The sequence below is a fragment of the Pleurodeles waltl genome, chromosome 5 (assembly GCF_031143425.1).
Source record: "Pleurodeles waltl isolate 20211129_DDA chromosome 5, aPleWal1.hap1.20221129, whole genome shotgun sequence".
Taxonomy (NCBI): Eukaryota; Metazoa; Chordata; class Amphibia; order Caudata; family Salamandridae; genus Pleurodeles; species Pleurodeles waltl.
Genome location: NC_090444.1, coordinates 1,507,780,890 through 1,507,798,503, shown reverse-complemented (window position 1 = coordinate 1,507,798,503; position 17,614 = coordinate 1,507,780,890). Strand labels below are relative to the sequence as shown.

The 17,614-nt window shown below is 47.7% G+C and overlaps 1 protein-coding gene across 1 annotated transcript in view; it reads right to left on the bottom strand.

The window, feature by feature from the left end:
* CILK1 (ciliogenesis associated kinase 1) overlaps window positions 1-17,614 on the bottom strand; it is a 245,806-nt gene that overhangs the window by 218,536 nt on the left and 9,656 nt on the right. Inside the window, exon 3 of the mRNA XM_069235798.1 lies at window positions 1,639-1,693. Coding sequence (XP_069091899.1) covers window positions 1,639-1,693 — 55 coding nt within the window. The remainder of the gene's footprint in view (window positions 1-1,638; window positions 1,694-17,614) is intronic.

Here is a 17,614-nt window from a genome sequence, read left to right as displayed (position 1 = left end):
GAGGACCACCTGGAATTATCTAGAGCAAGTGTCCATCGGGTAGACCAGTTGAGCCAGTAACGCTACCTCCTTCACGAACTGCCTCTGTGTAGGCTTTGCATGCACCTTTGGTAATTAGCATATTGCAGTCCATGCTCTTAAGGAGGAGATACAAAAGAAAAGGGAAGTTTGTCATGCCAAGGCAAAGATTGCTCTTACTTTATTTTATTTTTATGAACACCCCTCCAGTGGACATGTGGATTGGTTCTTCTTCCTCCCCACCACACCCTCCCTCATTCCCGCCCCCACTCTCCTTTGGACCTGTGGATTGTTTCTTCTTCCTCCCAACCATGCCCTCCCCCTTCCTGCCCTCCACACCCCATTCCCCCCCCCACACCCTTCCCACTTCCAATTCAAGCTTTGACTAAGGTGGTTTGCTTTGGAACTGAGGCCCTAAGCCTAATGTTTGTTTCTACAGACATGGCCATAATCCAAACAATTGTGCCAAACATTTTAACTATACTAAAGCAGTACACATGAAGGCTGTCCATAGACCTCTTCCAACAAATTAAGTCTGTGCCAATGTAAATGAGTGTCTTGTGACTGTGACTTTTATCTTGCCTTCTCCAACAGTGAAAGTTTTGGTAACCTAATTAGCTTCAAACCTTTTGGTAACAAATCAATATTTCAGCTATGTTAAGCCATTATGCCTGTGTTCATGCCCAGTTCTACCAAGTAGTATTGTGTACAATTTTATGCCAAAAGGTCACCAGAACTAAAAAGCAATACTTGCCTTGGAAGGATACAAGTGATGCAAGGGTTGGTAAACAAGCTATGCTCCAAGGGAGAGACAGACGTAAGAATGGGGAAGAAAGCCATTGAATAAGAAACAATTACATGAGATTGGTAAGAAAGCCAACCACTGATAAGCAATAAACTGATACAAAGCCCACTCTATTTTTATTGTACACAAAAGGTCTTTAACAATAGACAGCTAAGTAAGACCTAAAAATGGACTGTGAAAAATGTTACCAGTATTACTGTTGCGGCAAGCAGGTTTCAGATTTCCCTTCTCTTAAAAGAAGAAAGGAAAAGCACTGCTTCTACAAATGAGATCAGCAATGAAAAAATGCACCACTCATCATTGCATTATTAGAGGACAGTGTGTGGATCCATTGTTAGATGTGAGCCCTAACCCAGAGGGTGAACAAATTAATGCAAAATTTGAGAGCATGTATCAGAAACGAATTATGTAAAGTTTCCTGAAACCATACACAGAAAGGAAGAAACAAATACCATCCACTTTTTTGATTTATTTTAAATTTGCAATGAACTTGAGCCAACGGTTATGGCTAGGCAGGACCACCTTCTTTCTATAAAGCTCACAAGGAGGTGAGAAATTCTGATAGCCATCAGAAACATCATGCGAGTTACAAAATACTTCAGATCAGAGAAGTCAGGGAACAATACTGGCATCTAGCTAACATGGCAGGAACAATATCTATACACCACTGACCACGTACATCGCTCACCGGTGAGGACATATTTGCAAATTGTGTCTGAAACGCAGAAGATGACCAAAACAATATTACTGTGGAATTAATCAAATTTCTGTTGCCCCTAAAAACACTGTACAGTTTAAACATAAAAAACAAGTACCTTTACTTCCCGAAGGTTCATGCACTCCTCCCAGGAGTAAAACTTCCTTTTCATCCTAACGAGGAAACAAACAACACAGTAAAAAGATTATCAAAGAAAACCTATTCAATACCACAAATTCTGTATTAGGCCTCGTTTATCATAATAGAGAAGAAGCATAATGAAAAAGGAACAATCCATTTAAATAATGATCACAGACCATTAAATAGATATATAATGTCCACAGTAACATCGGATTTTGATGCTTGAACAAGATGTTACTCATTTATTCAGCCACATAAGGATGAAAGGTCGCGTTGGTCCAACTGAATTTCAAACGTGTATTGTAATACTCACTCTGAATTCTCACAAAACAGAGCTACTCTATTAGTTTTGGCCACAGAAAACAATCTAATAAGATGCAGATAAATCACGGTACAAATGAATAACAAAGCTGTGACTGACCTGACCAAAAAAAACACAATTGTTAGGCGTGGTAATGAACAATGCAGAGCTAGACAAACTCGAGGATGGATGCATTTTTATCAGGTGGCTCCATTTCAAATTCAAGATGGGGAGTTCCATGCTGGGGGTCAACTGCGAAGGAGTGTGTGTAGTAGAACAGGGGCAGGGGCCAACTGGTGCTAGGGTGATACTTCACAATTCTGATATAAGGATTACACAGGTTAGATTGCTCTTGCCCTCACCTTGAAAGTAAACACAAGGTGGTTGCAAAAGCAATCCGTAGTGCTAGGGCTGTGGAACACCAGCAGAAGTGGGCTGGTGAAGCCCTCAGAGAAATTAAAGAGTTGCAAAGCATTTACAAAAGAACCCTGCTGAGTGTGGATATCTGGTGCTGAAGCACCTATGATCCAATCAGCTGAAGTTTTCAAACAATTCACTCAGGTACTGATAATAGGGAAAGAGGCACTTACACTGAGTGTGACTGGATCACTGCAATGGGCGGAAACTGGCCGGAACCTATGTACAAGAAAGATTTGTGTGTGTCCAATTGTAGGAAGCTGGCCCTTTATGTGGTATGTATATACCGTGTAAAGGGCCCTGGGGTGTCCCAGTGAATGGAGAGGGCTTGCTATGCAATCCCAAAGTGCTCTACTTAGGGGTAGGGTGGTTGAGCAACCTTAGGCTTAAAACAGAGGAGAGCAAGACATCTACAAATAAACAATAGTCAATAAATCAGTCAATCATTTAACAGACTTGTAGAGCGCGACTAGTTACCGGCTAGGGTTCTCAAGGCGTTGTTGAGGGGGGGAGGTGGAGTTTGGCAGCAAGTGAACAGTGGTCGATGATCAGTGGGGATCAATCGAAGACACCAGGTTTTGAGGTCTTTTCTGAATTGCGATAGAGTGGGAGATCTTCTGAGATATGACTCAAGAAGGAGATCCACACCAATTTATAAAAATAGCAAGTATCTTTACTTTTATGAGTTCTGCAATGTTATCCTATGGGAGGAAAAACAAGTTCTGCAAACAGGTAGAGAACAGCGACTCACAAGACCAATATCCAGAAGTTAAGGTGAGTAGGGGGCAAGGTCCTAGGCAGCACCCACGGTACTCCTTCAGCAGGACGGGGGCAGCCAGGAGTAGAGTGCAAAACAGTTTGGGTGCCCAATGCGTTCCTATGGGGATCAGTCACTGCAAAAAGAGGCTGCACGCTCTGATGAGTCAGCCATTTGGGCTGAACCAACAGTGGGACTCAGGCCTCGCAATGCTCGGGCACAGGTAGGCACCTTCAGTCCCCTTCTCAACGGCTCAGGAGTGACAGGTGCAAAGGTGTCCTTAGGTGTCAAGTTTTCTTTACCGGAGCGGTCAGAGTAGAAGGGGGCTGCATGCAGAGGCTGAAGGCTTTCATTAGGGGGCCCAGGACAGGTGAAACCACAATAGACTCGGACTCTGGAGTGCTGGGGAACCTTGTTGGCACAGGTGGTCCACTCCAACTCAGGTTGGAGATGACAGGTGCAGTGGTGACTTCAGGTGTCGGATTTTAGAGGTTCCAGAGGCTTCAGAGTCCATTCTTTTGGAGTTTGCTGGAGAACAGGTCCACTGTTGATGGACTGTCTTGAGTCTTTATTGAAGGCTGGCAGTCCTCCCGGGTTTCAGAGTCACAGCTGCAGGACAAGCCAACTTTGCTGCAGATTTCAACAAGGGATGCAGACAGGTCAGCGGAGTTATTACCAGGGCAGCTGCTTTTTTTTTCCCTCCTCTTCTTTTGCAGCTCTTCTGTGTCCTTGGTCTTCCTAGACCATCAGTATCTGCTTCTCTGGTGCAAAGGGCTCCCCTAAATACTGAAGTTAGAGGTCTTAGGGGTGTATAGGGTAGTAGGAAGCGGGCATAACCGTGTCCCATAATTCCTAGGTATGCCATCTTAAAGATGGCTAACTCTGAAAAATAGTGTCCACCTTGTAGTAGCCCACACCTTAGGAGTGGTACTATCCTGGAGGTGGCATGCCTACCTTACTAGCTAATTTTCCCACCTTTCTAGGAGGTCATCCTGTGGGAGGGAGTGTCACACCTTCTTCTCTGATGGGCTTTTGTTCTGGGCCTCATGAGAGCAGAAGGCTCTCACCTTAGATGGCCAGAAAGGTGTCTCAGGTGGCAGGCTGGCAGAAACCAGCCAGTGAGCACACCAGAGGCTGGTAGGGCTTCAGGGGGCACCTCTAAGGAGCCCTCTGGGTGCATGTATTGGTAAATCCAACACTGGCATCAGTGTGAGTTGACCAATCTGAGATGTTTGTTACCAAACATCCCTATCGTCAGTGAAGCCGTCATGTAGCTAGGGAACCTGTTTTAACCAGTGTCCAGCACATTTAAAATGGCTTCCCTGGTCACTTACTATGTGTGAGAATTGACAAAGACATAGAGGCATATTTCGTGCAGATATGCCCTGACATGTAAAATAATGCACCCTGCCTTAGGGCTGGAAGGCCTGCTAGAGAGGTGACTTAAATATATTGCAACACAAAAGGATGATGGCCGGAGTGCTAAACAATGCAAACACTCACCCCCAGTCACAGATCTGGGTTTAATCCATTGTTCTTTTGCTCATCATGCCACCCCAGTTTCAATCCAGCCATTTGCAAATCAGTCTTGACCCTGTTCCTCATGGGAACAGTCCAGCCCGAACTGCCAGGTAAGGTCCTCCCTGGACCGGAAACAAGCTGACGAAGCTGACGTCAGGGAATTCAAAGGTAAGGAATCTGCAGCTAGATAGTCTCTACCAGATAATGCGTTACCGAAGGTAAGTAACTTGATCATCTGATAGAGACAAGTAGCTGTAGATTTCTTACCTGTGAATTGAATAGATACCCAAGCCATAACTTCCTCGTGGCGCGCTGCGGATAAATCTCCTTTACACTAAAAAGTCCTGTAGGACTGAGTGGGCAAAGTGTCCATCCCTCCGGACCCGATTGTCCAGGCAGTAATTGTAAGGAAATGCCTCCTTGGCATGGTTACCCCCTAACTTTTTGCCTTTGCTGATGCTAAGCTATGATTTGAACGTGTGCTGGGACCCTGCTAACCAGGCCCCAGCACCAGTGTTAGTTCCCTAAACTGTACCTTTGTCTCCACAATTGGCACAACCCTGGCACTCTGGTAAGTCCCTTGTAACTGGTACCCCTGGTACCAAAGGCCCTGATGCCAGGGAAGGTCTCCAAGGGCTGCAGCATGTCGTATGCCGCCCTAGGGACCCCTCACTCAACCCATGCACACTGCTTCACAGCTTGTGTGTGCTGGTGGGGAGAAAATGACTAAGTCGACATGACACTCCCCTCAGTGCCATGCCAATCTCACACTGCCTGTGGCATAGGTAAGTCACCCCTCTAGCAGGCCTTACAGCCCTAAGGCAGGGTGCACTATACCACAGGTGAGGGCATACGAGCATGAGCACTATGCCCCTACAGTGTCTAAGCAAAACCTTAGATATTGTAAGTGCAGGGTAGCCATAAGAGTATATGGTCTGGGAGTTTGTCAAACACGAACTCCACAGATCCATAATGGCTACACTGAAAACTGGGAAGTTTGGTATCAAACTTCTCAGCACATTAAATACACACTGATGCCAGTGTGCAATTTATTGTAACATACACCCAGAGGGCATCTTAGAGATGCCCCCTGGATACCTACCCGACTTCTAGTGTAGGCTGACCAGTTTCTGCCAGCCTGCCACACAATAGACATGTTGCTGGCCACATGGGGCCTTTGTCACTCTGTGGCCAGGAACAAAGCCTGTACTGGGTGACGGTGCTTCTCACCTCCCCCTGCAGGAACTGTAACACCTGGCGGTGAGCCTCAAAGGCCCACTCCTTTTGTTACATCGCCCCAGGGCATCCCAGCTAGTGGAGATGCCTGCCCCTCCGGCCACTGCCCCCACTTTTGGCAGCAAGGCTGGAGGAGATAATGAGAAAAACAAGGAGTCACCCACCAGTCAGGACAGCCCCTAAGGTGGCCTGAGCTGAGGTGACCTCTGCCTTGAGAAATCCTCCATCTTGAGTTTGGAGAATTCCCCCAATAGGATTAGGGATGTGCCCCCCTCCCCACAGGGAGAAGGCACAAAGAGGGTGTAGCCATCCTCCAGGACAGTAGCCATTGGCTACCTCCCTCCCAGACCTAAACACACCCCTAAATTCAGTATTTAGGGGTTCCCCAGATCCCAGGAAATCAGATTCCTGCAACCTAAAGAAAAAAGAAGGACTGCTGACCTACAAGCCTGCAGAGGAGGAGGAAGACGACAACTGCTTTGGTCCCAGCCCTACCGGCCTGTCTCCAACTTCGAAAACCTGCTCCAGTGATGCATCCGACATGGACCAGCGACCTCTGAAGCCTCAGAGGACTGCGCTGGACTAAAAGACCAAGAAACTCCCATGAACACCGGCCCTGTTCAAAACCAGCTACTTCTTTGCAACAAAGAAGCAACTTCTAAAGACTTCACGTTTCCCGCCGGAAGCGTGAGACTCTACACTCTGCACCCGACGCCTCCGGCTCAACCTGCAGAAACCCAACACCTCAGGGAGGACTCCCTGGCGACTGTGAGCCCGTGAGTAACCAGAGACGACCCCCTCTGAGCCCTCACAGCGACGCCTGCAGAGAGAATCCAGAGGCTCCCCCTGAAGGCGACTGCCTGTAACAAGGGACCTGACGCCTGGAACCAACACTGCACCCGCAGTTCCCAGGACCTGAAGGAACCTAACTTCGACGCAGGAGTGACCCACAGGCGACCCTCTGCCTAGCCCAGGTTGTGGCTGTCCCGAGAAGCACACCCCTTTGCCTGCCTGCACCACTAGAGTGACCCCTGAGTCCCTCCATTCTTTTCTTTCTGAAACCCAACGCATGCTTTGCACACTGCACCCGGCCGCCCCTGTGCCGCTGAGGGTGTGTTTTGTGTGCCTGCTTGTGTCCCCCCCCAGTGCTCTACAAAACCCCCCTGGTCTGCCCCCCGAGGACGCAAGTACTTACCTGCTGGCAGACTGGAACCGGAGCACCCCTGTTCTCCATAGGCGCCTATGTGTTTTGGGCACCTCTTTGACCTCTGCACCTGACTGGCCCTGAGCTGCTGGTGTGGTAACTTTGGGGTTGCCTTGAACCCCCAATGGTGGGCTGCCTATGCCCCAGGACGGAGACTTGGAAGTGTTTTACTTACCTCCTAATCTAACCTTTACTTACCTCCCCCAGGAACTGTTGATTTTTGCACTGTGTCCACTTTGAAAATAGCTTATTGCCATTTTTACAAAGACTGTACATGATATTGTTTTCATTCAAAGTTCCTAAAGTATCTAAGTGAAGTACCTTACATTTAAATTGTTTAATGTAAATCTTGAACCTGTGGTTCCTAAAATAAACTAAGAAAAATATATTTTTCTATATAAAAACCTATTGGCCTGGAATTGTCTTTGAGAGTGTGTTCCTCATTTATTGCCTGTGTGTGTACAACAAATGCGTAACACTACCCTTTGACAAGCCTACTGCTCGACCACACTACCACAAAATAGAGCATTAGAATGATCTACTTTTGCCACTATCTTACCTCTAAGGGGAACCCTTGAACTCTGTGCACACTATTTCTTACTTTGAAATAGTATATACAGAGCCAACTTCCTACAGTAATGTTTTGCAAATGTGTGCAAGGATGCCCATGTTGCTGCCTGTCAGATATCCAGGACTGGTACGGCCCGAACTAGTGCAGTGGTAGCAGCTTTGTCCCAGGTAGAATGAACCCTCAAGACCTCAGGAGGCTGCTTCCTGGCCAATGCATAGCAGATCTTAATGCAGAGAATGACCCATCGCGAAATGGTTTGTTTCTGCACTGCCAGACACTTCTTTGCTTCCACGCACCCCACAATGAGTTGGTCATCCACCTGGAACTCTTCTGTGCGGTCAATGTAGAACGACAACGCTCTTTTTGGTTCCAGCCGGTGGAGTTGCTCCTCTTATTTAGAGGGATGCAGTGGAGCAAAGAAGGTGGGCAGGGTGATGTTCTGACCCAGATAAAATGGGGTCACAACCTTGGGGAGGAAAGAGACATGAGTTCTAAGAACCACCTTGTCTGAAAATATGGTGAGCTACGGTGGCTTGGACGAAAGAGCCTGCATCTCATTCACCCTCCTGGCAGATGTTATTGCCACTAAGAAGGCTGTCTTGATGGTGAGCAGCTGGAGGGGATAGTTGTGTAAGGGCTCGAAGGAAGCACATATAAGAAATGGGAGTCCCACTGGGGCATAACAAAGGGCGTAGGGGAAACATATGTACAAGCCCTTTGAGAACTCTATGTACAATGGGAGATATGAAAAGTGAAGGTTGATCAGGCGGCCGAAGGAATGCCGATAAGGCAGAAAGATAGCCCTTGAGAGTACCCAAGGAGAACCCTGCTGGAGAAGAGATAGTATGAAGAGAAGAATATCAGAAAGAGGATCAATAGACCCTTCTGTACAATAATATACAAAGCGTTTCCAACGACAGGCGTATACTGTTTTAGTGGAGGGACGCCTGGCTGCCAAAATAACTTTACAGACTTCAGGAGGCAGGTCAAAAGTCATCAACTGCTGCCGCTCAATCTCCACGCATGAAGGCGCAGAGTTGACAGGTTCGGGTGGAGAATCCTCCCCTGCTGCTGCAACAAAAGATCCTTCCAAAGGGGCAGCCTGATCGGAGGATCGATGCTTATTTTTAGAGGCTGAGGATACCAGACTTTCCGTGCCCAATCAGGAGCCACTAAGATTACTTGGACCCGGTCATTCTTGATCTTCTTGAGAACACTGGGCAGAAGTGGTATGGGTGGAAAAGCGTACACGAGGCCTGAACTCCACTCGCGACGAAAAGTGCTGCCGAGCAATTGACGCCTTGGAAACTTCAACATCGAATACTGCTGACATTGCGCGTTCTCTGCGGAAGTGAACAGATCTAACCAAGACTCTCCTCTCTGCTGAAAGAGTCCTTGCGCCACCTTTGGATCGAGATAACATTTGTGATACGCTAGGCATCGACAGCTGAGTTCATCCGCCCTGGCGATCAGAGAACCTGCCTGTGTGGAACCACCAGGGTTATGCCCTGCTGTTCTAGCCATGTCCAGAGACGCACAGCCTTTTGACAAAGGGTCCATGACCCCACACGCCCTGTTTGTTAAAGTACCACATTGTGGTCATGTTGTCCGTGAACACCTGCACTATCGTCCTTTTTACAACAGGAAGAAAGGCTTTCAATGCCAGTCGGATCGCCCAGAGCTCCAGTAAGTTGATATGGAGTCCTGATTCCACTGGAGATCAGAGGCCTCCAATATACACCACTTCCACATGCACCCCCCACCCCCATCCCAGAAGTGACGCATCGGTCACTACTGTGAGATCTGGCTGGGGAAGGGAGAGGAGTCTGCCTCGGACCCAATCGCAGTTCACTAACTACCACTGCAGGTCTTTTACAGTTACCTCCGAGATCTGAACTGTGTCAGTAAGTTTCCCCTGATGCTGCGCCCACTGGAACTTCAGGTCCCACTGCAGAGCCCTCATATGCCATCTGGCATGCTTGATTAACAGGAAGCAGGAGGCCATGAGTCCCAATAGCCTCAGAGTCTGTCCCACCAAAATCCAGGACAGAGGCCGAAACATCGGTATCATAACCTGAATATCCTGGACTCACTGGTCGAGAGGTTAAGCCCGAACACAGCACTGTGTTCAGAACGGCCCAGATGAAAGCGAGCTTTTGACAGGGAGTCAGGTGCGACTTCGGCACTTTTATAGTGAACCCCAGCAAATGCAAGAGGTCCGCTGTAATCTGAAGGTGGTTAACGAGAGCCTGGGGCATAGAAGCCTTCAACAGCCAGTCGTTGAGGAAGGGGAAGACTGAAACCTCCAACCTGCGCAGATGAGCTGCTACCACCACCATCACCTTGGCTGATTTGAGGGTGGTGTGGTACCATACCTTTTCCGACACCTCGATAGGTGCGAAAGGCAGATTGCTGACGAGCTGACGCCCAGAGGCCCAAGGATCTGCCCGTAGACAGAGAGTCCTTGAACCGCTCAAGCGATGAGTCTGTCTTTTCTCCAAAAAGGCGTGAGCCATCGAAGGGCATGTCCATGAAGTTTGTCTGGGTATCCCCCGAAAAGCCAGAAATACGAAGCCAGACGTGGTGCCGAAGGGCCACTGTTGATGAATCGCCCTGCCTAGCGAGTTGGTTGTGTCCAAACCACACCGAATCGTAAACTTGACTGTGTCTCCCCCATCTTTGACGGCTTGAGTGAGAGTTTCTCCCATGCCCTACGGGACCTGTGGCAGCACCTGTGCCACCATATCCCATAAAGTATGGAAAAAACGGCCCAATAGGCATGAGGTGTTTACGGACCTCAACGCCAGGCTCGAGAAAGAAAGCATCTTCTTACCAAGCTGATCCAGCCTCTTGGAATCCCTATCCCAACCACCACCAACAAGACAATCCTATCCTCCTGTGCCATAACCTCCACCATCTGTGGTATGTGTAACCATCTCTTGCCTCTTTTCACAACACGGCAAGCCACTACATTTTTGTGCCAAGACAAGGGAGACATGTGGCCACATTTCAAGAGTCACAGGGCCCGCTCCAACCTAATGAGACAGGACCTACTTGGCTACTCTAGGCACCACCATGGCGTATGAAGCTCCCTCCTCCGCAGCCACAGAAGGAGGTGAGAGCATGCGAGTATCTGGAGAAGTATCCAGTCCACTGGCTTCCCCTATTTTAAAGGGTCCTCAGACCCCTCCCATTCCTCACCTGTGCCTAGATGTTCGAAATAAGCCTTAGGCACTGATCTGGGCTGTGTCGGTGCCGTTAGAATCTGCGTCATACGACATCATTCCGGTTCCGGATCATCCAGAATAAGAATGGGGCTCGCACCACTGGTGGGCGCCGACGGTGGGTGGGGGGGGGGGGGGGGGGGGGACTTGCAGGGGGGAGCATCAGCTTTGGGACCAACGCCAGAGGAGACCGATTGTGTGGTCCTGGTGTTGATCCAGATCGGATCCAGGGGTCCCCAACGGCACAGAGGCCGAAGCTGCCAGCGGCGATCCCGATGGGGCCCCTGCCAACCTCGCAGGTCCGAAGACTCACCAGCAGGGGCAGCCCGCTCAAATTCGAGGCGCACGGCTTCGTAAAATTCTTTAAATTGAGCGGGGATCGCTTTGGTTCCCTGATTGGGGCGGAGACGCAAAGTTGGCCCTGGCATCGGCTCAGCGGGACATCGACCTTCCAGAGTCACCTCATGACCGTTAGGTGTGGCAAAGTCGAAGTCCTCTTGGACTTCTTCTTCTTATTGTGCCTCTTCCCCGAGTGCCCGAGGACCTCGAGTGTGGAGAAGAGGACCCGGGGCTCCTGGAGTGGTCCCGCGACCTCCTCCTCGAGCAGGACTATGACCTCCTAGGAGTCACGCCAACCGACGTCGACTGCCGGGTCGCCATGAGCTACAGTGACTGCTCTCTCAAAGCTTTCGGGGCCATGGGCTGGCAGTCGGAACACAACTTCGAGTTGTGGTTTCTATCGAGGCACCAGAGACATACGTGGGGGGTCTGTTACCGACACGGCGCGATGACATGCACTACACAGCTTGAACCCCGTCTCGAGGACATCTCATACAGATGAAAAAATCTTTGACAAAAAAGTTAAAAATAAAAAAAGGCCTGCCAAATAAGGCAGAGGGTAGCTCGATCCCGGACCTGTGCTTAACCGGCGTGGAAAGAAAAGAACTGATGTATGCCCGCCGGGGTGGTGCCTTTATAGACCACTGTGATGTCACAGATGGCCCTGGCGACGCCACTCATAGCCGAACGACACTACCCTACGGCATGTGCAGGATATTGCTCAGCAAAAAATTCCGGATTCGAAGTTGACGCCAGGGAATTCAAAGGTAAGCAATCTGCAGCTAGAAGTCTCTATCAAATACTATATGCAATTTGAAGAAAAAAAAAAAAAAAACGTTAACAAACGTTAAAGACGGTTTTACTAAAATGTTGCGAGATCCTTAAGGAAAAGTTTACCTTTCTAAGAGGAATGGCATCATTGAATAAAATGGGCATGATATATGACAATACTTTGAAAAAAAGAAAAAAATCTAAACCAAGGGCCTGATTTAGATTTCAGCGGACAGGTTACTACACCACAACAGTGACAGATTTCCCTGTCCACTAAAATAGAAATCCCATATGAAATAAAGGGGTTTATACAGTATTTCGGCAGAAGGGATATCCATCACCGTTGTGATGGAGTTACCCGTTCGTCGAAATCTAAACCTGGCCCTAAATAACAAAGAAGTACTGTAAAGCCATTATGGGCAAGATATAAACAAGTAGTTTGTGTCCCACTCGTAAAGAGTCACAAAAAAACACCTGTACATCTATGCATATTTACAACTTTCAGAAATTCACATAAGTTCACAGAGGTATGCCTGGAAATGCTGTGGATTATATTTTGCATGAGCAAATATACAACCATACCTATTTGCTTGTGGGAAAATCTACTTAGCACAAGCTGCATGTTAAAACTATTTTGTATTCTCTGGAGAATAAATACTCTTCCCCAAAAATAAACCAATTTCCCTAAAAGGTTTTACTCCTGCCTTTCAAAAGTACATTTTCAGCCTTCTTCATAGTGGGAAGAGTTTGGAGAGGAGTTGGTGAATACCTTTTAACATTCACGTTTCTAGGTACACACAAACTCAATGGGTATTAGGGCTCTCAAACCACCTCTTCACGGCGGCTTCCAACCCGTGAGTAGAGCAACTTGCATGAAAATCTTCATGTGACTAAATTCCTTTCATGAGCCCAAAACCAGCCTTTGTGCATGTAAACCAAACTTACAAGAATAAATCATTTTAATAATTTGGACAATAACATTGGGTCTCACACACAACTTTGCATAGTTTACCTCTTTATAAAATAAAAATATCCAGCCATTGAAAAGGGTAAAAAGGTATCAGAGGCACAGGGAGATGAAGCTAATGGTCGCCACCAAAAAGTGAAAAGTTACCAGTAGTAATTTTATACTCATTAATTCTATTTTAGGAGGATCCAACCAGTGATCTGAGGAGGTGGAGGCTTGTAAGTCTACACCTAGGTGTAAGTTTCCAATCAGAAAAGGTGAATAACAATAAAGTGGCAAGTTACAACTACATGCAGGAGTAGTACATCTACACATCAGTAAATACACACATGTATATTTACCATTGTGAATCTGAACCAAAGAGGTCAAGCAAAGAAGGTCAGACTGAGTGGTCTATCTCATCCTAAACCGGCAACAATAGCACTGGACCACAAGCTTAACACTGTTTTATTTTCAATAATATTATGAAACTGAGTCAGAGCAATTAACAAGATAGCTCCTGATAAAGTAAGAAACACAGCAACGATGCATGCAGAGCAGTGATACATCCTGAACTCTGCAGTGGTATGAACTGTGGCATAATGAAAGGGCTGGCCTATTTAGAGTCCCACCATGATCAGAATGCTGGCCTAAACTGGTCCTGCTCATTAATAAAGCCTCTGCATACACAGAGTTTAGTTTTGTTTTAATTGACATAATTACAGCTACTAGTACAATATACCTAGAGTGCAACAAATTCAGCAAGAAGGTGTTAATGCAAATGGCTTAGTTTGAATAATGACTTATGTAGAAAAATGAAAAAACGGAGAAAATTTATCTGCACGTTTGAAACTGCGACCTCGAAGAATGACCACCAGTGTTCACGAAATGTATTAAAATATGATTAATCCATATGAAAATGTATTAGATTAATGTAGTAATATGTCATATTAAGAGTTATGAATTATGGTATGGTTTAGTAATTGTAGGCCTTAACTTAGCGAGTGTCTTGGCCTAGCTGCCAGGCCTCATACAAAAGCTGTATTCCTTAGCGTTTAATGGAAAATCTGACAGAGTAAACTAACTGTGAATTTCTCATTGTTTTAATAAAATGCTTAACTGACGCTTTCTATGGGAACCGAGGGACAGGAGATGATGTTTTACAATTGTATCATGTTGTGTGTAATGTGTGCTAGATGTACTTTCACACGACGCGAACAATGAAGATGCTGACCGGAGACAAAGATGCAACAAAATTGATACCTGACGAGCCAGATGATGAGAGCATTGTAAAGCAGACCAATCAACGACATTTCAACTGTGAAATATTAGAATTAATGTAAATGGACATTATTGGTTAGAGTAATAACGTACAGTTAATTGACCAATTGGAAATTAGGGGATGGTTTGGGAAACTTTGATAGAACAACGTGACAGAGGAGACCATATTCAGATTTTGAGGAGATTCTAGGCAGACTTATCCTGATTTTATGAGGCGATATTTGGGGAGAAAAGGAGATGCATGATTCTGTCATTTGGCTCATACTCTCTGTTAGAAATGGGGTCTCTAGATGGCAGTTGGTTTGCACTCTGTCCAAGTAGGGACCCTCACTCTAGTCAGGATAAGGGAGATACCCGCTCAAATAACCCGTGTTCACCCCCTTGATAGCTTGGCACGAGAAAACACTACAAAAGGACACCACACCAGTATAAGAAAAATAGCCAATATTTATCTATATAAAACAAGACCAAATACAATAAGAATCCAACATACAGTAAGAAAAATGTGAATTATGCAAGATTTACTCAAAACTACAGTTCCTTGAAGTCGATAGCTCCACCTGGGGCTATAACGGCGTCGTGATCAACAAAACCTACAGTTCAGGTGCAGGCAGCGGCTCGGTGACGGCGGCGCCGGGGAGACCAGAGCTGCGGTGTGAAGCGGGGCAGTGCGACGTGCGGTGTCCACAGGTCACAGTGTAGGCAGCGGCGTCGGCGTTGCTGAAGCGATGTTGTCGGTAGGCCCAGGCCAGCGGTGTGGGACGGGACGGTGTTTCGTGACCATCACGAGCGGTGTCCACAGGCCACCGTGCAGACAGGATGCCTGGTGACGACACCGGAGTCGATGGTGCTGGGGTCGGTGGACTGGGGCTGTGACGCGGGACGGTGCTTCGTGTACCTCACGAGCGGTGTCCACGGGCCACGGCGCAGGCAGCGGTGTCAGCAGGAGCGGCGTCATCGGGGATGCCCAGGCTGCAGTGTGAGCAGGCGATGCCGGAGTGCGGGGCCCACCAGTCGCGGTGCGAGCAGCGGCTCGGTGAAGTCGTCCTATGACGGCATCGGTGAGATCAAGGTTGCGGTGCAAAGCGACTCCGTGCGGCGTCGGCAGGTCATGGTGCAGGCCAGCGGTGTCGTTGGAGGCGTCACAGTGGTTTCTCCTCTTGAACAGCACAAAACACACAGTTCCCAGTGCTGCAGGTCGAGGAAACTGAAGTCTTTGGTGTCGCTGAGACTTCCAACAGGAGGCAAGCTCTTCTCCAAGCCCTTGGAGAATTTTCTCAAGCAGGACACACAGAAAAGTTCACCCTTTGCACTCTTTACAGGCAGAAGCAGCAACTGCAGGCCAGTCCAGCAAAGCAACACAGCAAAGGGACAGTACTCCTCCTTCAGATCTTCAGCTCTTCTCCAGGCAGAGGTTCCTCTTTATTCCAGAAAGATTCTAAAAGTCTGGGGTTTTGGGTCTGCTTCTTATACCCAGTTCTGCCTTTGAAGTTTGCAAACTCCAAAGCAAAGTCTCAAGTGTTTGCAAGATCCTTCCTTGTCCAGGCCAGGCCCCAGACACTCACCAGGGGGTCGGAGACGGCATTGTGTGAGGGCAGACACAGTCCTTTCAGGTGTGAGTGACCACTCCTCCCCTCCAGCACAGATGGCTAATCAAGATATGCAGGCTACACCCCAGCCCCCTTTGTGTCACTGTCTAGAGGAGAGGTGTGACATCCCAACTGACAAACTGACCCAGACAGGGAATCCACAAACAGGCAGAGCCACAGAATGGATCAAGCAAGAAAATGCCTACTTTCTAAAAGTGGCATTTTCAAATGCACAATCTTAAAACCAACTTTACTAAAAGATGTATTTTTTAATTTTGAGCTCAGAGACCCAAACTCCACATGTCCACCCGCTCCCAAAGGGAATCTACACTTTAATCAGATTTAAAGGTAGCCCCCATGTTAACCTATTAGAGGGACAGGCCTTGCAACAGTGAAAAACGAATTCTATAACAGGACCGGAGGCGAGGATTATGCATATCTTTCTTCACTTTTTATTAATCAGCAAGTTCAAAGTTAAACACAAAATGAACAGAAAAACTACAAGTTCCATGAAGCCGCCGCCATGGTAACCAGTATCCAATGAGGTTCCACCCTTCACGCCGGTATAAATAGCCTCAGCTGCGACACACTTCCTCTTTCTTCACTGCTCCGTCAGATAAGTGCCTTTCCTGCCTCCGGCTCACATTGCTTTGTTTGTTTAGCGCGTTGTTGCCTTTTGTTTCTTTCTGTGGTAGCAACCAGTGTTGCTACGACGGTGTGCTCGTCGCGGGACTCGCGTTCTGCTCGAGCGCTTCTTTTACATTTTTATGTTGTAGCAACTAAGCGTTGCTAGGCGGGTGTACTCGTTTCGGAACACACGTTCCACTCGAGCGCTTCGCTTCCAATTATTTACATTGTTGTAGCAACGGGTGTTGCTACGAAGGTGCGCTCGACTCGGAACGCCCGTTCCGCTCGAGTGCACTTCTTCTGTTTGGCTTCATTTCTTAGCGCGTTGCACCCGTCTGGGGGCACGCGTCTTTTTCTTTCAATCCGACAGAGTTGTTTAATGCGCATTTAACCGTTTGAGTACTTTAGGGAGCTACAAGCTCGTGTATTTTGCATATATTTTTCCTCTTATCTTCAACACTTTGTGTTGTGACTGTTTTCCTACCCCGTGACACCGTTTGGTTGATTATACCCCTACGGGGAAGAAATTTGTGCTTTACATTTCTTGTTTTTGGACAGAGGGGGTAGGAAATTGCCCTTTATATATTTATAGGGTGTTATTCTCTGTCACTTTTTTTTTTTTGTCTGAACCTCAGCATGCAGTCTTCCCAGGAACATGAACCTTTTGCCAACATGTCCCCGGGTGAGGGTTCCTCTCACCGTACCATTCCCCCTGGGGTAGACGCCTTATTCTCGCAAGCAATTTCGCACGCTTTGGCTCCTCTTAGAGAGACTGTGGCTAAACTCACAGAACAGGTGTCCAAGGGTACGGGCATGTTTGGCGTGACGGGAACTGAGGGTGATACTTCTACCCTTTCGGCTCCCAAGAACAGGTGCAAGCGCGACGCGGGGCACCTGGAAGATAGCGATTTTTTATCACACTCCAAGAGTGCGCGCATACGCGTTTACCCTCCCGGGAGGGTCGATTGCCCGGAGTAATGGGTGACATGCTTCACCATCTATGGAACCCTGATTCTGGTTCACCTAAAGGCATCCTGGGTGGTTCAGACGACGATTCATCATCTTTGGATGATGATTCAGGTCGCCCTTGGCGTCCTAATACTACCCTGCCGGATCATTCTGATCCTGGGGATTCGGACTCAGACATGTTTGAACCGGAGGGTAGATAC